This window comes from Balaenoptera ricei, chromosome 8 (genome assembly GCF_028023285.1).
Source record: "Balaenoptera ricei isolate mBalRic1 chromosome 8, mBalRic1.hap2, whole genome shotgun sequence".
In the NCBI taxonomy this organism is placed as follows: domain Eukaryota; kingdom Metazoa; phylum Chordata; class Mammalia; order Artiodactyla; family Balaenopteridae; genus Balaenoptera; species Balaenoptera ricei.
Window position 1 is genome coordinate 60,620,434 of NC_082646.1, and position 22,898 is coordinate 60,643,331.

Sequence of the window (22,898 nt, forward strand, 5' to 3'; positions counted from 1 at the left end):
TAGGAATGAAAAATGGAGAGGTATTTGGCAATACCCAACAAAGTTTATATATATCCTACTTCTAGGGACGTAACCCTAAAACACACTGGCAAAAATATACAAAACACATATACACTGAGCTATTCACTGCAGCACTATATGTAATAGCCAAAGATGGTAAATAACTCAAATAACTATCAATAAGGGACTGCTGAATAAACTAAGGTATATCTATCAATGTAGGATCATGTGGCTGTAATAAGGAACGAGAAACATTTCCATAACTGCAACAGAGTGATGCTCGGGATAACTTAGAGACCTTAAACTGTTTTCAGTCATCATATGGTTAGTAAAATTGTTGGTTTTGCTTTTCTAAATCACATATATTTGGCTAAAGCAAATAAATATTTATTTTAATGTTAGGAACAACCAAAATTCACAACATAAGAAAAAAGAACAATATAAAATCAAGTAAGTTTTTAAAAAATATAATTGTAAATTTGAACTGGGAATTTAGCGTGTCTTCATAATGCATTTTCTCTTAAAAAAAGCGTTCTTAAAAATGTCATGTTCTGCAAAATTGTACAATAAAAATTACAGAGCTTATGAGAAAAAGAGCGTTAGGAACTAATCACTCAAACCTATGTAATAGGAGCCCTAAAAACAATAATTGGTACCCTCAGGAGAAAATATCGCAGCCCAGACAGTTCAGTGTGACTAAACGCTGCCTTAGGGGATATAAGAAATGCATAAAAACAACGCAGTGGAAATGCCAGTGCTAAAACAACGTAGACCAGAGTAGAGCTCTGGTTCAGGGGGATCCTATTAAGGGGGACACAGGAGTTGAGTTCAGAATCCATAAACCCAGAGCCTGGCTGGGGGCAATCCCCTTGAGCTTTTTATCAGTTAAAGAAAAAGGGAAAACATAGCTAGTTGATGAGAGAAAGTTCTTCTTTATAGAAACATTCCAGCCAATAAATCCAGAAGGAATGACAGAATTAGAACATCACTATTTTGTAACTCCTAGTGAATTAATGATCTAGGCAATGATAAAAATCAATCTCAGCTAAAATCATTAGATGAAAAGCTAATGGGGGACCTAATAAAGAATGGATCAAGCTAATAACCTCTAATATCACAAAAAGAATCAACCAAACATTTCCTTGAAATTTTCAATAATTCTCTGGAAGACTCTCCAGGATGAGATTAGAAGGAGGCTTTTACTTTCTATGTATTATCAAGCATTTTTTACAATAATGATCATTAGAAAAACAGAAATTATTCGTATGTTTAAAAACCCATACAAAGCCTATGTATCTTTTTTTCTTTCTAGAAACACTTAAAACTTAAAAAAGAAATGAGAAAGAATAAGAACAAAACCTGACATTATGCTTAATAATCTGCCTTTTCTTAGCTTGGCTCTCTTAAAAGAAAAAAGCATGGATAAGCATCCACACTTGGTCAGTAATTAATTCTACAGGGTTCCACAGGGCTCTAAAATTCTCACAACCACTTCAACCACAGGAACCCTACTCTTAATATATTTTATATTTTAGGATTCCAAGATTTCATTTGATAAAGCGTTCTGCTGCTTTAAAAAAAGGTGGGCAGGGCTTCCCTGGTGGTGCAGTGGTTGAGAATCTGCCTGTCAATGCAGGGTACACGGGTTCGGTCCCTGGTCTGGGACGATCCCACATGCCACGGAGTAACTGGGCCCGTGAGCCACAGCTACTGAGCCTGCGCGTCTGGAGCCTGTGCTCCGCAACAAGAGAGGCCGCGATAGTGAGAGGCCTGCACACCGTGATGAAGAGTGGCCCCCGCTCGCCGCAACTAGAGAAAGCCCTCGCATAGAAACGAAGACCCAACACAGCCAAAAATAAATAAATAAAATAAAAATTAAAAAAAAAAAAAATCCAAATTGCCCAATAGCTGCTAATCCACAAGAACAATTCCCCTTCTTCAGAGAACCATCTTTGACCAACCAGCCGTGAAGCTAGCTGGACTTCTGCGTACTCCCTCCTGCTAAGGCCCCATAAAATAGTCCACCGTCCTTCTCCAAGTTAGAGAGTCTGACACCTGGCATTCTAAGTGAAGGCTTATGTTAAAGGCGTTCTTGCTCATTTAAAAAAAAAAAAAAAAAAAAAAAGGTGGGCAAAAAAAAAAAAGGTGGGCAGAATTTAAATGCCCTCTTAAACTTAGAAACAGAAGGCTTTATACAAGCAAACCACAGCACAGAAGTTTTTAATTGATCATGGGTTACACATCATTTTGAAAAATGGTCTCAAAAAAATGCAATGAGGAACACAATTTGAATGTACTTTCAAGGGTTCACCCAAGAATCCCTTGAATCCTAAAGACCATCCAAGAATCTGAAATTAAGAACCTCTGTCATATGGGTTAGAATAAAAATCTACCACTTTATCTTAAAACATAAATTCTTAACCTTGGACCCTTGTTCAAAAGATCTGTGAACACTGAAAATTTCATGAATATGTCAACATATGCATTTTTCTTTCAGATTCTCAAGGAATCAGTGACCAAAAAAAGAATAGAAACCACTGCTTTAAAGGTACACAGTGAGTCCCAGGTAAAGAATTGACTATGACTAAATGGAAGGCTTTGACTAAACTCAAGAAAGAGACAGAAGGGAGCTGATTAACCCTGGAAACAAAAGAAGGCATTCAGATGCAGACTTTGGCAGAATCCATTCAAGGGCCATACAGGGAGAGGATTCTGGTCAGGTTTATTTCTGAGAGCAAATGAATCAGGTCTGCTTAATCTGGTTTCAGATATATAATGACATCTGATTCCATCTACACTTGCAAATATCTTAATTAACATCTGGCTTGCCAAACAGCTTACCAACAAGAACAGAATATGCTAGTCAGGGAATATAAGGATCTGATACCCCTAGCAGTTTTGTTTCTCCTTGTAAATTACTAAATCGCCATTCCAGTTTTGAATCTCACATGCTTGGGACTCTATTGATACAAGACAAATACAGTCAGTATTTTGATAAATCTGGCTTCTGAATTTATGAATCTTAGGGAAAGTCAAAAGGGAAGAGGAAAACAGGTATCAGTGGATCTCTGAGAAGGAGTCTTGATCCTTGGGCTAAATTCTCTAGGGCTGGTGGTATGGGAGCAAAAGAACCTTCAGGTAAGAAGTTTGGGAAGTAAGAACAGAGGAGGTGTGCCTCAGTTTGGGGAGGAAGCAAAAGAGGAGGAATTATCAAAGTTCCAAAGATCAGTCTGGTACGGGAGAAGGAATGGAGTTATCTTAGCAGAGCTTCTGGGACAAAAGCTCAGATTAAAATCAAGTTCACTTAAAAAAAAAAAAATTGTACTTGCTGACACCTGAGTTTGTGGCTTGACATTTGAACGGGCTGAAAATTAACCACCATTGCCCCCAATATACCTTCAAAAGGAAGAAAGAGGAATAAGAGAAGCAGTTCTGAATGTCTTGTTGCCTAGGAAAATTGCACAATAATGAGTCTCTGTATCACAGCCGAGATATTACCCAAACTTCTCAAGAGTTTTAGGTTTAGTCTAAAAATCCAAAATAATCACCATCTTCAAGTAGCTTTTTAAAATTTCCATAATACTGAATCTTGTTGTTTTTGCCCTGTGTTGCGTTATATAACACTATTCATAGCTCAAACACATTTAAACTCATAATAAGATTCTGAGAACTTACGGAATGTCCATTCTGAATGAGACTGCCAGACACTAAATAAGTGACATGCAGTTGGGCTCCTGAATTTTCCTTTCGCTTCCTTTCAACATAATCATACAGCATCCTGTTACAAACAAAAGGCACAAGTAAGTCATTAGTAAAAGTTTACCTCATCAACTCTTAATCCATGACTTAAAAGTTAGATATATTAAATCTGACAGTCCATCAAATATTCTACAGAATATTTTTGCTCTGTCCATGGACAGAGAGTTAAAAAAGATGAATGGAACATAGGGGTTGGGGTCAACTTGTATTGAGCTGGCACAGTGACCAAGCAACTGAAATAAAAGAAATCTAATAATTGGTCAAGTGGGACTGAGCCTGCACTAAAAGAGGCGAAGACATATAATGGACAGAATAATCAATCAAGGATAAGTTTAGTCAGTCACTATCTAGCCATTTGATCCTGGATAAATTAATTAGTTTTTCTAGGCCTCTTTCTATCCTGAGGTATAATTTGGGAGGGCTGTACAAGATTGGCAATTCTCTGTTAATCTGGGATTCCTGTGGCCATCCATAACCCTCCATCCCGGACTTCCATGGCGGTCCAGGGGTTAAGACTTCGCGCTTCCAATGCAGGGGGTGCAGGTTTGATCCCTGGTCGGGGAACTAAGATCCCACATGCCCCGCGGCACAGCCAAAAAGAAAAGAAAAAAGAAAGAAAGAAAAAAAGAACATAAGCCTCCATCCCTCAAAACTGTAAGCAAAATGTAGGTGTTTTTTTGCAGGGAAAGAGGGGAGAGGGTAGAGATGGTTCAAGGTTTTCAACAGATTTGCAAAAGGCTTACTCCAGAACATTAAGAACCACTATGTAGATGACCGTAAGTGCACAGCTCTGAAGTTCCAATTTTATGATCATTCAGAATCAATGCTGTTTCAACACTGCAAATGTAACAGCTTACTCACACTGTCCAGTATTCATTAACCCGAGACTGCCAAACACTCAATAATGTTGCTTTTATAACATTCCCTAAATTCATTTTTATCCTTATGATCCACTTAGTATCAGAAGCTGATTCCCCCCAATAACTTACAGCTTAACAAAAACATCAACCAGGAGACATCACTTGTGTCGTTTATTTCAAGAAACATTTACCGAGCCTCTATGACATGTCATACTTCTGGCAAGAATAAGGGAAACTCAACCTAGACTGTTGACTACTCTCTTAGCTTCCTTGATCCAATGCCTCACTGAGTCTCCTGCCACCTCTCTAACTGCCTCTGATCCATTTCCTGCACAGACCTGACTACCGACTCCTTTTCTGTACTGCTGGGGTTGTCTTCAGCTATCTTTTCTCTCTATATATTAGAGTGACCAATGATCCGGGTTTGCCTGGATCGGAGGGGTTTCCTGACATGGACTTTTAGTTCTAAAACCAACAGTCCAGGGCACACCAGGATGACTGGTCACCTTACTAAATCTTCTCCTTGATCCATTTCATTCATCCCCATGGCTTCATTCATTCCCAACAACATCATCTGCTCAAACCACCCAAGCCAGAAATCTGGGAGTCGTTATCCCTCACTTTTCCCAGTCTGGTGAGTTGCCAAATCTTGTCAGTTTTCCATCCCAAGTAATTCTTGACTCCATGCCCTCCAAATCTCTTGGCTGGACTATTTCAATTCCAAGTGTCAATGCCTTCCTCACACCACCTTCCCTTTCATTATCCACAAGGCTGCCAAGGTGAAGTTTTAAAAATGCAAATCAAGTCATTCGGTCAACAAAACCTTAATGAGTGGCTAATTCATGCTCTATGCCTTGGGGATAGAGCAGAGAACAAAGCAATCAAAGTTTCTACACATTCAGAGTTTGCACTGCAGAAAAGAGAGATACAATAAACAAACAAGTAAATATATGTCAGATGGTAGTAAATCTATGGGGGGAAAAAAGATTAGGAGAATAGAGAGTGCCTGAGAAGTTTTGCTATTTTATATAAGATGATTAGGGAAGGACTCCTTCCCTGCAGGAAGTTACAGAGCCACCAATGTGAATATCTCAGGGAAGAATGTTCCAGGCAGAAAGTACAGCAAATCCAAAGGTTCTGAGGCAAGAATGTAAGCAAGGTGCAAGGAACGGAAAAGAGGTGAGTGTGCTGAATAAGGAAGAAGGGAAGAAGAGAGCCAAGCACCAGACATGCAGGGCTTTGTGGCTCTATGTAGGAAGGAAGTCCTCAGAAGGTTTAGAACAGAAACAACATGATCTCACCTTTTAGGAGGATTCCTGACTGCTGTGTGGAGAATATATTGTTAAGGGGCAAGGAAGGAAGCAGGGAGACCACTTACAAGGCTACTGCAATCATCTAGGCTAGAGATGATGGTGGCTCAGACTATAGTGGTAGCAATGGAGCCAGTAATCAGTGGATGAATTCTGGGGACACCTTAAAGGGAGAAACAACAGGATTTGCTGATGGACTGACTGTGGGGTATGAGAGAAAAAGAAATCAAGGATGACTGGATTAAGCAACTCAAAGAACAAAGTTGTCATTCACTGAGATGGAGAAAAGCAGGAGAAGGAGGCGATGTGGGAAAAATTAGGAGTTAAGTTTTGGGGCATGTTAAATCTGAGATGCCTATTAGTCATTAAGTGCTGTTAAAAAGTAGCTGAATGGGGCTTCCCTGGTGGCGCAGTGGTTGAGAATCTGCCTGCCAATGCAGGGAACACGGGTTCGAGCCCTGGTCTGGGAAGATTCCCACATGCTGCGGAGCAACTAAGCCCGTGTGCCACAACTACTGAGCCTGCGCATCTGGAGCCTGTGCTCCGCAACAAGAAAAAGGCCGCGATAGTGAGAGGCCCGCGCACCGCGATGAAGAGTGGCCCCCACTTGCCGCAACTAGAGAAAGCCCTCGCACAGAAACGAAGACCCAACACAGCAAAAATTAAAAAAAAAAAAAAGTAGCTGAATATTCTTAGCTGAAGTATTATTCCTTGTTCAAAAGTTTTCAGTAGCACCCCATCCCCTAAGGAGCAACTCCACAGGTCTATCAGTGACATGTAAGACCTTTTTTGTTCTGGCCCCTGTATCTCTCACCATTCTCCCACACTCACACAATTTTCAGCCTATGAAACATTCTGCAGTTCCCCTGGCTCTTCTGTATGCCCCTCCTTCTGCCTAGAATGCTCTTCCCAGACCTCATCCACCTGATTCCTCATCAAGATAGCAGCTCCGTTATCACCTCCTATGTGAAGCCTTCCCTAACACCACTAGGCCAGCAGGGCAGCCTTGCCGTCTAAGTTCTGACAGGACCTATCCCATATCTGTTATTATAGTTACCACACCGTATTCCAATTACTTAGTTTATGTATCTGACATCCCCACTAGACTATACACATCTTGAGGAAAAAAATCAACATTTTTGTTGATTCCTCTATCTTGTTCTCTTTAGTGTGTCCTTCCATGCAGCAATTATGTTAGGAAAGATGAGGAACACAGAGTCATGAACGTTTTGGTTTATTTATGCTAGTTAGGACCATGCTAGCGGAAAAATGGTAGGAAGGGACCATGCCCAAGATGCTTTGAGCTTGCTGGCGAAACACGCTGTCTTTTATCAGCAATTCAGTCTTGCTTGTATCATCAGTCATTGTCCTCTGTGCACTTATCTCCCCAAATCAGGCCCATTTCTCTTTTATATTAACAAGATGGTCAAAACGGCACAAATTCTTAAAAAAATTTCTGCATACCTTTTGAATCTCTAAGACATGTTCATCTAATTTGATTATGCCAAACACCTTACCAACAAAACACGCAAAGTGTTCTTAAATATGAGTAACAATGCATATGACTTCTTACAAGATGCACTTCCTACACACGATTAACTATACCTTCGCATCTTCTCATCCCTCCTGATCAGTTCCACCCATAATTTTCCCATAGGATGAACACAGTGTATACCTATATTGTCTTCCCTAATCTAATTCCTTCACAGCATTTTTAAAACCTGAAATTATCTTGTTTAAGTCAATGATGGGAAGGGCCTTGTCTGTCAAGTTTGCTGTTTTATGACAGAGCCTAAAATAATGCTAAAAACTGAAAAAATATTTCTCTGTTGCATCCAAGAAAACAGTAACAACCATGCCCAGTCACTGCCCTCAGTGCCAACAGTGAAACTTTAAATGCTCTCACTATAGTTAAAAGAAAAAAGGGTGACAGGACACTCTAAGTCTCAGTTTTCTCATCTGTTAAAAAAGGTTGATAGGGACTTCCCTGGTGGCGCAGTGGTTAAGAATCCGCCTGCCAATGCAGGGGACACGGGTTCAAGCCCCGGTCCGGGAAGATCCCACATGCCATAGAGCAACTAAGCTCGTGCGCCACAACTACTGAAGCCTGCATGCCTAGAGCCCATGCTCAGCAACAAGAGAAGCCACCACAATGAGAAGCCCGCGCACCGCAATGAAGAGCAGCCCCCGCTCGCAGCAGCTAGAGAAAGCGCACGTGCAGCAATGAAGACCCAATGCAGCCAAAAATAAATAAATAAAATAAATTTAAAAATAGAAAATAATTTATTGCTAAAAAATGCTAACTATCATCTGCCTTCAGCAAGTCATAATCTTTTTGTTGGTGGAGGGTTTGAAACATGATGAGAATTACCAAAATGTGACACAGAGACAACAAATAAGCAAATGCTATTGAAAAACTGGCACCCACAGACTTTGTCAACACAGGGTTGCCACAAACCTTCAATTTGTAAAAACAAAAACAAAAACAAACAAACAAAAAACGCAGTATCTGCGAAGTGCAGTAAAGTGAAGCACAACAAAATGAGGTAAGCCTATACACATTTTAGGGCTTCACTTATAAATAAGCTTGAACCAACACAGTGTATTCTTACTGTGAGGACTGAAGCATTTTTAGTATAACAAGCACAAGATACGTAGAAATGTTAAAGTGATAATTATTGATTTAAGAGCTAAAACTACAGAACTCTCAGAAGAAAACACAGAAGTACATCTTCATGATTTACTTGGGTTAGGCAAAGCCTTCTTAGATACTATATAAAAAGCACAGGCAACAAAAGAAAAAAAAAACGGACTCCATCATCAATAATAAGAACTCTTGGGCTTCCCTGGTGGTGCAGTGGTTGAGAGTCCGCCTGCCAATGCAGGGGACACGGGTTCGGGCCCTGTTCTGGGAGGATCCCACATGCCGCGGAGCGACTGGGCCCGTGAGCCACAACTGCTGAGCCTGCGCGTCTGCAGCCTGTGCTCCGCAACAAGAGAGGCCATGACAGTGAGAGGCCTGCGCACCGCAATGAAGAGTGGCCCCCACTTGCCGCAACTGGAGAGAGCCCTCGCACAGAAACGAAGACCCAACACAGCCAAAACTAAATAAATAAATAAATAAATTTTAAAAAGAAAAAAATAATAATAAGAACTCTTGCGCTGCAAAGGGCACCATCAAGAAAGAAATCATTATCTGATCAGGGACTTGTCTCTAGAATATATAAAGAACTCTTACAACTCAATAATAAAAAGACAAACACAATGGAAAAAATGGGCAAAGGATCTGAATAGGTATTTCTCCAAAGAAGATACACAAATGACTAATAAGCACATGAAAAGATGATCAATGTCATTAGCCATTACAAAAATGCAAATCAAAACCATGATGATACTGCTTCACACCCACCAGGATGGCTAAAATTAAAAAAGACAGATAACAGAAAGAGTTGACAAGAATGCTGAGAAATCAGAACCCTCACACCTTGGTGGTGGGATTGTAAAATAGTGTAGCCACTTTGAAAAACAGTTCCTCAGCTCCTCAAAATGTTACATATGACCCAGAAATTCCAATCTTAGGTGTATACTCAGAGAACTGAAAACACATGTCCACACAAAAACTTGTACACAAATGTTCATAGTAGCATTATTCATAACACGCCAAATGTGGAAACAACCTAAATGTCCATCAACTGATGAATGGATAAACGAAATGTTATATATCCATATGTTACAGGTTGAATGGTGTCCCCCCCAAAAAAGATAAGTTGAAGTCCTAACCACCAGTACCTCAGAGTATGACCTTATTTGGAAATACGGTCTTTGCAGATGTAATAAGTTAACATGAAGTCATACTGGAGTAGGGTGGGCTCCGCATCTACTATGACTGGTATCCTTGTTTTGTTTTTTTTTAACGGTATCAACTGCTTTTTATTGAGCACATATTAAGTACTTTCCATAAAATTCAATCTGCACCCTAACCTTAGAAGCTACATGTTTTTATTTTTAATTTTTTTTATAAATTTATTTATTTATTTTTGGCTGTGTTGGGTCTTCGTTTCTGTGCGAGGGATTTCTCTAGCTGCGGCGAGCGGGGGCCACTCTTCATCGCGGTGCGCAGGCCTCCCACTATCGCGGCCTCTCTTGTTGCGGAGCACAGGCTCCAGACGCGCAGGCTCAGCAGTTGTGGCTCACGGGCCCAGTTGCTCCGCGGCATGTGGGATCTTCCCAGACCAGGGCTGGAACCTGTGTCCCCCGCACCGGCAGGCAGATTCTCAACCACTGCGCCACCAGGGAAGCCCTACATGTTTTTATTATTCCCATTTTTCAAACAGAGACAGAAGCTCAGAACCTAAGAGTGGTGACTCAAGTGGGTAACTCAGCTAAATGAGTGGATTCTGATTCTGGATGCATGGCTTCCAAAGCCAGTGTTTGTAATCCTAAGGCTCCTGTGCCTCAAACTCTGCTCTGCTGGCATTGGCTGGAGGGAGCCAGGATGAGCCCTCTAAGGGTTAGGCCTTCCAAACAGGAGCCACCAAGCCTGGTGTCTCATCTGTCTCTCAGTTTAGCCTGACTGGTATCCTTATAAGATGGCTATGTGAAGATACAGACACACAAGGAGAATGCCATGTGCTATGAAGGCAGATACTGGGGTTATGCAGCTACAAGCCAAAGAATGCCAAACATTGCTAGCAAACCACCAGAAGCTAGGAAGAATCAAAGAAGAATTTTTCTCTACAGGTTTCAGAAGGAGCATGGCCCTGCCAATATCTTAATTTTGGACTTCTAGCCTCCAGAACTGAGACAATAAATTTCTGTTGTTTTAAGCCACCCAGTTTGTAGTATTCTGTTATGGCAGCCCTAGAGAACTAATATACTATATAATGGAATATTATTCAACCATAAAAAGAAATGAAGTACTGATACATGCTACAACATGGACAAACCTTGAAAATATTATGCTAAGTGGAGGAAACCAGACACACAAGATTACTTATTATTAATAAGTAATCTTAAGTATTAATAAGTATTAATAATTACTTATGATTCCATTTATATGAAATGTCCAGGATAGGCAAATCTATAGATGGAGAGTGTATTAGTGGTTGCCTAGTGCTTGGGGGGTGAGGGGAGCAGAATGATGAGGGACTACTAACGGATATAGGGTTTCTTTTGGGGGGTGATTAAAATGTTCCGAAATTAATTATAGTGCTAACTGCACAACTCTGTAAATATATTAAAAATCATTGAATTGTACATTTTAAACGGGTGAATTGTATGGTATATGAAATATATCTAAATAAAGCTGTTTTTAAAAAAAATAATTATGAAAGAAAGTAACAGGGTGCATGACAGAGAGAGAGGAGTAGGGACACCGGAAGTAGAGCATTAGGGAAGAGTTGCTATATGAAGTAATGTGTGAAATTTGAGCTGAAACCTTAACAATGAGGACAGCTGTGAGAAGAGCATTCCAGGCAGAGGAAATGGGACAAATTTCCTTGAGTGAGAATGGGCTTGGCACATCTGAGGAACAGAAAGGCAAATATGGCTAGAGTATAAGTGACGTAGAGAGTGGTATGGGATGAAACTGGTAGACAGGCAGGGGCTAGACAGCGTATTAATTCCATAAAAATTATAGGAAATAATTCCATAAAAATTATAGCTACAGTAAAATTGCCGGCAACTTTATTTCATCTCCAGTCCTCAATATGCACCTTTAATCTCAATAGGCTTATATAGTAACAGTTAACTCATTTCATATTTAAACATCTATAACCATAACAAATAATTACTCTTATGGGTGTCTAATCCCAAAGTTACCTAAACCTGTTAGGTTTGGGCCAGGACTGGTCTCAGCAATGGCAATCTCAAATAGTCAAAATCAGTCTGAACCCATCCCTGGGCCAAGAGTTTCAGGTCTTGAAGGCATAAACATCACAGTCAAAATTAAACTCCTGGATCTGCCAAACAGTAACCCAAATCAAGCCAAATCAACCCATTCTACAGATCAGGAATTTTTTTTTAAGACTCACAGAATGTTCCTATGACTCAAGGAATAGGGAAAAACCAAACCACCTTTAGGAATAAAGCAAACAAAATGAGTATTTAACTCAATATATGTTAACAGGCTCTCAGCCTGTTCACCAATTCCTACCCATTGGACATAGACAACACCTGCACATTTTCAGGTGAAGAAATTCCGAAGTTAATTCAAAAGCCTGCCCCTTCCATTTTGGCCCCAGGTCGGACTACAAGTTTCAGCAAGGAAAGGTGATAGGGCAAAATTCAAGAAGGGCAATGCTCTGTCATCCTGAACATTCCCTTTTTAGTTTCACTTAAATAGTTCTACCCTGTCTTATACTGTTACACAGCTGTGTCAAACACCTGTTGACCTCATTATGGAAGTTATTTCAGTAACACCCAGAGATGGGCCTAAGGAGCACATGTGAAAATGTAATGAAGATGTTTAAGATAACAGACATATAAATCTGAGATGTAAACAGAATTGGCTAGCCCATTTAATAAATTAGAAATAACAAAGTGATGTTAACCAGAGGGCAAGGCTACAAATAAATTCAGTAAACATATCACCACACATTTGTATACAAGTCCACTTATCTCCTAAATAATAGACAAAAGCATTAAAGGTAGTAAAAAAAGGTATTCTTTCCCATTCCCCCTCAGGGTGGGTGAGGTGTGGGTTCTAACCTAGAGACTATCTGTAAAGCTAACAGAGCAAAAGAAAACAAACAAACAAAACCAAAAATTCCAATCAGATTAAAATTAGTAATAAATTGTACTTACTGTTTGGCCTGATTAACATGAACTCCTAGTGTATAGCTCAGCCATTTGTATGTCACCTGCAAGAAGAAGGAGTTTTATTTTAATGTTTTATTAGATGACTCCAGAGTGCAGGTCAGTCCCAAGGGCTCCTAAAGATTCTTACTCCTAGATGATTAAGCCTTATAAATTACATTAGATGCCACCCCAGTTTTGCCAAGAACCATACACCTAGGCAGGTAGGACTCAGATATTTATCTTACAAATACTAAGAAGTCTGTATCACAGATTAATGCAAGAATCTAAAAAGAAAGCCTGAATATACATAGAAAAAAAAATCTCATTTTTCTCACACTCCTTGTTTTACTAAGGCCCTTTTTTTCACATTCTGTCCTTTTTTGGGGCCACCACCAAAAACTATCCTCAAACTCACCCAGAAGCTAGGTTACTTTGGAGTGTATAACTCAGAAACTTCTGAGGAAAGTTGCAGCCATACAAACATTAAAGGGCACAGGTGGTGCAGGGGTCAGGGAATGAGTGAAGTTGTTGAATACTGTATCAAGAGGTTAGACTGGGAACTACTGGCATCAAGCTTTGATCTTCCTTCCATCCTTCGTTGAACTCTCCTGTCATTTGCCACCTCCTTATAACCTGTCACCCTCCTCTCAAAGTCTTCCAATTCTAAACGCTGAGTTTCCAATAATTAGAAGACTTATATAGGTTAGGCAAAGGCAGCGTGATGTAGAGGAAAGCACTAGCAAAAGAGACAGACCTAGGCTGGAAAACTGATTATCCCTTACTAACCACAAATAAATTATTTGGTCCCTCTGCTTCAACTGCCTTTTCTAGGGATACTTCCACCGACCTCCAGGTGGGTCACTGTAGAGACTAAACGCAATAATGCGTATCCAAAGCTCACAGTAGGCACTCAGTCATCACGATTTGCGAAGCGCTCTCACATCCATCGTCTCACTTGATCTTTACTCCAACCCTGTGAGGCAGGCCAAGCCTGTATCAATACCAAACTTCCAGGAGGAGGAAACCAACTGACGGCCGGAAGGTTACATGTCACTTAACCCGGTCAAAACACAATTTCCTCAACTGAAAACTTGAGACTTCAAACGCCAACCACGTCGTCAGACAAGTGTAGAGACGCCTTAGAAACACTATCAACCAATGTTCCTCCCCGCCCCCCCGCCCCCGACCTCCGGGGCCCCGGGCCTGTGCACAGAACCCAGCACGCCCACCCTAAGGACGCGGATTTGCGCGCGAGCCACAGGTCCTCCCCGGCGAGTTCTCGCTCGCCCTGGGGCACCAGGCGTGGGGACCGTGTCCCCTGGGCCAGTCCCCACGCGGCACACGCAGACGCGTCAAGGCCCCCGCCGCCCTCGCTGGGCCCAGGACCCCAGTCGCACGCCCGCATTCCCCAAATCCTAGCTCCTCACGATCTTGTTCTGGTCCGTGACGAACTCGTCTATATTTTCCAGATAAAACTGGTCCGCCATGGTGCCGCTGCGCCGGACCCGCAGCCTCCGAGCTCCCCTGGCCACCACAACTGCAACTCCCGCCGGCGGGAAACGTCTTTCCTCCCTCGCAGGTCCCGGGTCGTTTCCCACAGCAACGGAGGCGACGCGCTACGGCGGCCGCCCGAGGGTCAAACTAGTCTCGGAGACGGCGCAGGCTGAGCGAAGCGGAGCTAATAGGAGCGGACGGAAGTGAGGTCCTAGCGGCGCAGGCGTGCTCTGGAAGGGCTGAGTGTAGAGCCCTAGTTTCAAATCCCAGCTCTGCCTCTTAGTGAGTGACCCAGGGCAAAATACCTCACCTCTAGGAACCACAGTCTTTCCAACTCTAAATTGATAAAATAATCCTTACCTTTGCATACATTTATTCAACAAATATTTATTAAGTACCCAGTCTATTCCAGGCACTTCTTAGGCACTGGGACATAGCAGTGAACAATAAAGACAGAAATAAACAAGTATTTTAGTAAAGTCCTGCCAGCTGGGATAAAGTACTGCCTGCTATAATCTCTCAGAATTGAGAAATCAGGGAAAGTTTTCCAGAGAGGATGAGAGAGGGGGAGTATTTGCTGGGAAGAGAATAGTTTTCATTATGGTTGGAATGCCGGGAGAAAAGGACAATGAGGAGGGATGAGACCGAAGAAGCCAAATCATGCTATGCCTACAAGGTTGTGTGAAGGGGCACGTGCACTTTATTCTCAAGAAAAGTTTTCGAATTGGGGAATTTCAGCTAAAATTTCTCCTAACATCAGCTAAAAAACCATTCAGCAGAAGCCAGTGTATTTCAGTAGGGCAGCATAGTGGATAATGGAGCAGGCTCTAGAGTTAGACCCTGGATTTGAATCCTGGTTTTGATATTTGTGTGTGAACTTAGGTAAGTTATTTAACCACTGCAAGCCTGTTTCCCCACCTACAAAATGGAAATAGTGGGACTTCCCTGGCAATCCAGCGGTTAAGACTCTGCCTTTCCAGTGCAGGGGGCGCGGGTTTGATCTCTGGTCAGGGAACTAAGATCCCACATGCCTCAAAGCCCGGCCAAAACATTAAAAAAAAAAAAAAAGATGGAAGTAGCAATAGCACCCATTTCAAATGTTTGTTGCAACATGCATTCATTCAAGACATAGTTAGCAAAAGCCTAGTAAGGGCCAGGCACTGTCCTGGGTACTGGGGCCCTGGGGATACAGCTGTGATCAATAACACACAGAGCCTGTTCACATGTAGCTTACATTTTCTTGGAGATTTTTAAGTGAGGGACGGTAGCAGCTTAAAATAGGATCGTACGTACTGGAAATTGAGAACTGAGTAACTTGGGTTTTCTTTGAGTCAGCAAAAACTGCTAATGAATTAGATGAGTGGAGTATGAGAAAGACAGTAATCAAGGAAAATGCCTAGATTTGGAACCTAAATCTTTAGGTTAATGGTGATGCCTTTGACTACTGAGATATGAAGACTGAGAGAAAGAGCAGATGAGAAAATTTAAGAATTTTATTTGGCCAGAGTTATAAACAGGATAATATACATATACCCCTCATGCCATGCCTGCACACAATGAAATCAACAATTAGTATCTGTACTTGGAATTGGCAAATAATAAAATGACTAAAGTTAGAAAACAACAACAACAAAAAAACAGTTATTACGTTACTATATACCAGGCACACTGTACCAGGCTTTCAGAGTGAGATTTCATTTGATTCTCATAGAATCCCTGCAAATGGATTGTGTTTGTCCATATTTTATAGACTAGATTGCTGAGGCTCAAGAGAGGAGACACGGATTTTCCAGGTCACAGGGTTAAGTGGTAGTACTGGAACTGGAACTTGTTTCTAGTCATTGCTCCACAGGATTGGAAAAGAAGTCAAAATTGACCAAAGAAGAGTCTTGATACTACCTCCCTGCCTAAAGGGAGCAGATGATAATACTTATAGACTACCTGGCCCAACATGGTCCTAGGTCTGCCAATATTAAAAGAGTTGCATATCTTTTAGAAGCTAGATTCGTGGTTGTCTTTCGGAAGATAGAAACTGAAAGGGAGTAGGAGGAGGCTTCTGAGAAAAAGGTAATGTTCTGGTTCTGGATCTGTGTGCTAATCCCATGGATATGTCAAGTCTGTGAAAATTTGAACTGTACACTTTTGATATATATGGTTTTCTATATGTATGTTTACATCTATAAAAAGTTTAAATGATTATTCAGGAAATCTTTAACTACTGTGCCAGGTCTTCTCAAATCAGTAAAACAGAAAATAGGTACAGGTAAGGATGGGTATTAGAAAGGATGGGTTCAGTCTTAACCTTGGAAAAAAGAAAAGAGATTCTGGGAAGAAAGGATAAGGGACAAATGGACCCCAGGCAAGACAGTAATGGAATTATCAAGTTAAGATAAATGATCAAAGGCATCTCCAAGACTGGGTTGGAATAATGAGACTAGAAAGGAATGACCACCGGCTATGCCCGGGAGGGGGCAGGTTGGGAGTTGGGCTTGTACGTTAAGGGCAGGGAGCTGGAGGGGGAAGGGAAAGCTCTACTGCTTATGTCTGAGGCCTACCCAGCCTTGAACATTCCTACCTCAGGGGAGGGTAGCTGACTGGAAAGCACGTGGGCTTTGGAAATACATTTTTCTTTTAAAAAGCAAGCAAAGCAAACAAACAAAAACCTAGGCTTGAATCCCAGCTTCACCACTTTCTAGCTGCGTGGCCTTGGGCAAATCATTTAACCTCTCTAGTCCTCACTTTCATCATCTTTAAAGAAGGGACAGTGATATGCAGTGATGTTCTGATAAATGATTAAGAACCAATTTACCAAATAAAAAAAGCCCTGATTTGTAGTGGTTGCCAGCTTCTGTGGTGTAAATATTCCCACCATAGCAGATTCCAAACTACAGATAGTGACGTCACAGAATGCAGAGTCAGGAAGAGATGCACACTATCACACCATTATTTCCACTGTACAGATACAATAAGCAAATAACCTCAAGAGCATAGATGATAGTAAAATGTAGTAATATAATTGAGAAATAAGATTTGAATATTATCTTTGTTTTTAATATAATTTATTTAATAGTAAGTTATGTAATTTAATTTTTAGTAACAGCTCTGTTTAACAAGTGACTTGCAAACTTTCTGAAACTTTAACGTTCAGCTCTCATAAGCAAGTACATGCCATCTCTAGCACATTACTATAAATATAATTTAACTTGCATGATTGAGGGGATTGAAGGAAACATGTTCTGTGCCTGGCAGATAGCTAAGTGCTCTAAAAATGGTAACTATTATTATATAACTAACACTTGCATACAACTAACTATATGCCAGACTCTGTTCCAAGTGCTTCACAAATAGTAACCCATCTAACCTCCATAAGAGTCCTAGAAAATAAGGTGTATTGTTAGCCCCTTTTTCCAGATAAGTAAACATTGGCACAGAGAGGTTAAGTAACTCGCCCAAGATCACAGAGTAAGTGGCAAAGCCAGAATTATAACCCAGGCAGTCTGGCTCCAACATCCATGATCTTAAACGTTTGTATTTTGCTGCCTCATTATTAGTTTACAACTGCATATAGGAAAATAATAAGTACTGTGAAAGTCTAACACACTTTATTGCAGAATTTTGGAATCCCTGTGCACATCAGTCAAGTGAGAATTGCTTTCAGTGGAAGCCAAGTAACAAATGATATATGTTGAGTATCTAAAGGATGTGGGAATATAGAGTCCAGGTAAACAGGAGTTAATCTTAGAAGTTTTCAAGGCAATTGTTGCAGGGGGGGAACAAGGTGGAGGGAGGAAAGTTGGTGTGGGGGGGGAATGGATCTTTGATTAGGTTTATGGAGGAAACCACAGCCAGCAAATGCCAGTGTACAAGCCTAGGACTGTGGTCAGGAGATTAGTGTTTTTCTAAATAATGCCTGAAAGCTTAGTTCTAGGGTCAAAAGTAAATCAGAAAAGAAAGGAGCGCTCTGCACTTTCACGCCCATAAATCATAGGTGTGAAACTCCTTCAGCTCATGTGCATCACTGGAATGTTAATAACTATCATTTATTGAGCACCTACCATGTTGTGGGGACCTTGCAGAGAATGACTCATTTAATCCTCAAACAACCCTGTTAAATTCTATTATCCCTTCACCAAAAAAGGACCCAAATTTGAAATCAATTTTATGTTGTTGATAGGAAGAATGAATGGGAAATGATTTCATATAAGTTCCAAGACAAGTTTTGCTTAAACTAATAACTAAGTAGGATTTTAGAACTGGCCTCCTTCTAATATAATAACAACAACTTCACCAGCATCTAATAGGTTCTCAGTGATGTTTATTGACTTAAATTCAATTACACTGAAGGAAGTGAGATTTGAGGGGGAAAAACACTGGATTAAGACACAAGGTGATCTGAGACAGTGTTCACTCTTACTTATCATTCTTGGAGTGTGGAAAGTGTACAGACACCATGCTAGGCCTTTTACTTTAATATTCTCATTTAATCTTCAAAATAATTCTATATACTAAATAAATATTATTACTTACCTACTATTATCCCTGTTTTACAGATGAAGAAACTGGAGCTCAGAGAGGTTAAGTAACTTGCCCCAAACCATCCAGGTAATAAGTGGTGGAGATAGGTTTCCACCCAGGTGTGCCCAGAGCCCATGCTCAAACACTGTGGTTGTCTTTGGAGGAGAGCATTGGACTGATTTTTATTCTTTTCCTTATTTTATTGTTTTCTGTGCATCTTTGAATTTTTATGAGTCATTTTTACAAGCATCATTTTTATTGTTAGAAAAAAATGAACATATTTTCACTTTGAAGAAAAAGTGCATTTAGCAACGTAAAATTAACTCATCTTCCTACTCCAGGCATGGTGTTTTCCCTATTTGAAATGTAAAAGGCGAATCTCCCAAAAGGAAAAGTACCACCATTCCTTCCTTCACCTCAAATGCTGCTTCTTTTAATAAGACAACTCACTCCCTATTCCTTAAGGATGAGGCTTAAGATTAGTTTTAAGAACACGAGCAGTTCTGGGGATGGCAGTGTCAGGTGATACCAGCAGTGGGAGCCATAGCATCAAGGCTCCATGTCTCAAAACAGAACCTAAGGTTGATGTTAGAAATAGAAGACTGACCCTCCTCTTCATCCCACTTTACCCCAGAAATGATTGGCTTCGGAGAGTCTAATGATTCTGACAGAGCGTGGGGTGGGAAATCTGGACAGGGCTCAATATTGGGAGGGAATGAGGAGCCGTCAGCCTGTACGTGGGCAGGATCCCCAGACCGCAAGCAGGGGAAGAGGGCCTGTAAGAGCAGCTCAGGAGCCCCACCAGCTGGCTGGGCTTCAGGGCTGCTATAGGTCTCTGGGGGATAGCATTCCAGTCAGGGTAACGGGTTAGAACAAAGGAGAATAAGATTAAGAATTATGACTCGGAGGCCACATAACTGTCCAAGGGCCACTCCAGAGTCCCAGAGGCCCAGGACTTATTAACACCAAGGTATTTAGCATTAGATCATTCGTACATTCATTCATCAAACGTTACTAAAGGTCTCCTACCTACTAGACCCTGTGTGACCAATGGGAACACAGCATGGTCTTCATCCCTGGGGATTTTAGAGTTGGGGGGAAATAAACAGCAATACAGTGCAAGGGAAGCACAGGGTGCCATGTGAACCCACAGGAGGCAACCAACCCAGCCTGAGGATCAGAAGAAATGTGGTCTTGGGTTTCCAGGATTAGATACCGCGTAATCCCTCCTCTCACTTTAGGCAAAATATAAAAGAAATGAACTCAGGGTGCTGCCATTTTTATAGTTTTTAACAACGCAAAACACACCTGTATTTCCTCTTAAAAAAAAAAAAAAAGAGCTGTTTTATGAGAATACATATACCTTGTGCAGACTGTCCTGTGGAATGTACAGCCACCAAGGCCAGGACACATCAACCTTCCTGACAGCTGGGGAGTCAGGAGCCCAGGGGACGGTGAGATAAGGCTCCAGGTGCTGTTTCAAAACACTTTATCAGTTCTGTAAAAATCAATGTAAAACCCCTCAGTTATCAAAACAAGGTGGATGAGGCAAGAGGACACTCAGACACTGGTTCCCTTGTTTCATACCCACGGCACCAAACCACACCTCCCCCCAGCCCACACTCACACCCCAGCCCGTTCATCCCTCAGCTCAGCCACCGGAGGCTCACGGTGCCATCTTTGTTGCCGCAGACATTCAGAAGAACAGGAGGACCTCACCCCCGCCCCATCTTGCAGTTGCTTTGTACATTGTTTTCCTTTGTCCATTCCCTTGAGGGCTGGAAGGGGGCTGGGGGTGGAGGGGATGCTGAAGGTAAAAGTTAATTGGAAATTGGCTATGAGAAGTTTTGTCTCAAGCATATCATTTCTGAATTATTAAAATTGGGGGCAGGGGGCATTGGCTTTTAGGGCTGAAAAGAAGCATATGATCCTTCTCTTACAGACCATTGCTCTCTGGCTCCCAAACCCTGCTGGGTGGGAATACTTCCTGAGGAAACGCTGTGTGGCTTCAGCTTTAGTTTCCGGTGAAGAAGGGGCAGAGGCCATTCTAGACACAGTCCTGATGGAGTGGGCTGCTCTCTTTGCTCAGTCTGTCTCCTGACATCGCTGCTTCTCTCTCTATGACTATTCTGTTTTCTTCTTTGGCTTAACCACTGTCTCTACTTCCTCAGAATTTCCGTTTAAACACAGCCATAGGTTGCCATGGCTCATCTCTCCCACTGCCTCCAGTTTTTGCCCGTCACTACAGATTTTCTCAACAATTCCCCATTTTGTAATTCCTAAATTGTTGAACCTGATATGCTCAGCTTATCTCAGGCTTTTGTTTCTTTTAAATCTCAGATTAGCAATATCTTTCTCAGGATACTGAGCAGCCAGTGGAAAGATTCCTCTGGGATAATTGCTTCTTCATTCATTCTCCAGTTGTTGATTGAGTTCCTTCTATGAGCTGACTATGTCTGTGAGCTACGATAGAATACAAGAGACATGTGGCCCTGGATGGAAACAGAGAAGTTGACGAAAAGTTACGAGATCATGGTATGAGAGGAAACAAACAGTGTGCACCCATCGGAGATGTCCGGTAGACTGTGGGGTATGCCTGCGCCCAGATGCAGAACCAGAGTGGGGACCCACACATGTAGATGGGAACTGAAGCCACTGGAGGGGATTAGATGAACCAGGGACAGAGCCAAAGGCAGAACCCCAGGGAACATCAGCAGTTAAGGGACACATGAAGGAGAAAAGGCCTAAAAAGAGAACTGAGAGGGAGAAGGAGCACTTAGAGGGTTCAAAGTGGAAACAAGAGGAGAAGTGAGTTTGAAGGAGGAATTTTTGACAGTGTCAAATGCTTCCCCAAAGTAGCGCTGGGTAGGGATTGAGAGGAATGCATTGGATTTGGCAATTAGGGGGCCTCTGGTGACACTGGCCAGAGGAGTGAGTGGCACAAAAGCCAGATTGCAGTGAGTTAAGGAGTGAGGAAGAGTGAAAAAAGGAACTGAAGATAGAGGGTAGTGACAACGTTGGCCAACTAAGTCTGTGAAACAGAGAGGTGGGTGGGGGTGAGGGTGGTCATGAATTTCACAACACATCTGCCTAAGCAACAGGGGTGGGAGGTGGTGATGGGTGTTAGTCTGAGAAGGAAGTATGATAGGCATCCTGGGGTCCTTTCTATGTAGAAGGTCCTCAGTCAGGGGTGCCTCAGAAACTGCAGGCCTGAATCTGCAGGAGGAGAGCATGTGGTAGATCCTCGGTTCCCGTGGAATGGGGATTTTTCAAAAGTCTTTTCATCCCTGGATTCCCAGCACCCAGCGTGGTCATAGCTGGCATGGCGTAGGCCCTTAGCAAATATTTGTTGACTGATAACTGAATGGCAGAATGAGTAGATGGATGGATGAATGGAATTGAATTAAATATTGTTCTGCTCTATAATCCCTTTTGTTGATTTACAGAACATTGTGGAAGGTGTTGTCTTTCCTTTCCCTCCACCACTGAAATTGTTACATAGTCTTGTTATCAGGGGGAGCATTACTGATAAGTTAACTGGGGAGATTCAGCTGCCTTCAAAGGCCCAGTGATCAGAAATAGGGGGAGAGGAATGACCTCTTATGGACAAAAGTCAGGACCAAGTCCAGATCCTAAACAAGCTTGAGAGTTGCAAAGAGCACTGCTGCTGAAGACCCTGAAGGGAGGCTCCATGCATTCCTATATGTACAATCTTTATAGACAAGATTTTACCTAGTAAACACTCCATACATTTTGGGTTGACTAATTTGAAGTATCTTACCTTTCAATATTTTCTTCCAAGACTCTAGAGAGTAAGAGACAAAATCAGATAGTAGACTCCCCCCAGACGAATTCTCCTCATTTCCCCTTTCTCTGTCTGACGGGGAAATGCCTCCATCACCCTTCTGATCTCCCTGGACCTGCCCTATTTCAGACCCTCCTTATCATCAGTCTTTTTTTTTTTTTTTAACTTGTTTCTCGGCTTATAAAGGAAATCATGCTCATCTACGTCTTCTCTAGCCTGATCTCTGTTCCAATCTGCCCCTGCCCCCCACTCCGGTCCATCATTAACACCAGTTCCACGATGACATTTCTAAAACACAGAACTGATGATATTGCTCCCTGCTTAAAAACCACAGTGCTATTTTAGAACACTTCCATT

At 41.8% G+C, this 22,898-nt stretch overlaps 1 protein-coding gene across 4 annotated transcripts in view; it reads right to left on the reverse strand.

The window, feature by feature from the left end:
• POLD3 (DNA polymerase delta 3, accessory subunit) overlaps positions 1–20,157 on the reverse strand; it is a 69,109-nt gene extending 48,952 nt beyond the window's left edge. For 3 of the 4 annotated variants that reach the window (XR_009504477.1, XM_059929464.1, XM_059929463.1), the window contains exons 1-3: positions 14,155–14,308; positions 12,734–12,789; positions 3,676–3,778 (exon numbers count right to left, since the gene is read on the reverse strand). Coding sequence is in view for 3 of the 4 variants with exons in the window: in XM_059929464.1 (XP_059785447.1) it covers positions 3,676–3,778; positions 12,734–12,789; positions 14,155–14,214 (219 nt within the window). In the remaining variant the exon portion in view is untranslated. Of the gene's footprint in view, positions 1–3,675; positions 3,779–12,733; positions 12,790–14,154; positions 14,309–20,099 lie in introns of those variants that run through there. The other variant, XM_059929465.1, reaches the window with a different exon arrangement.
• Positions 20,158–22,898: the final 2,741 nt, after the last annotated feature.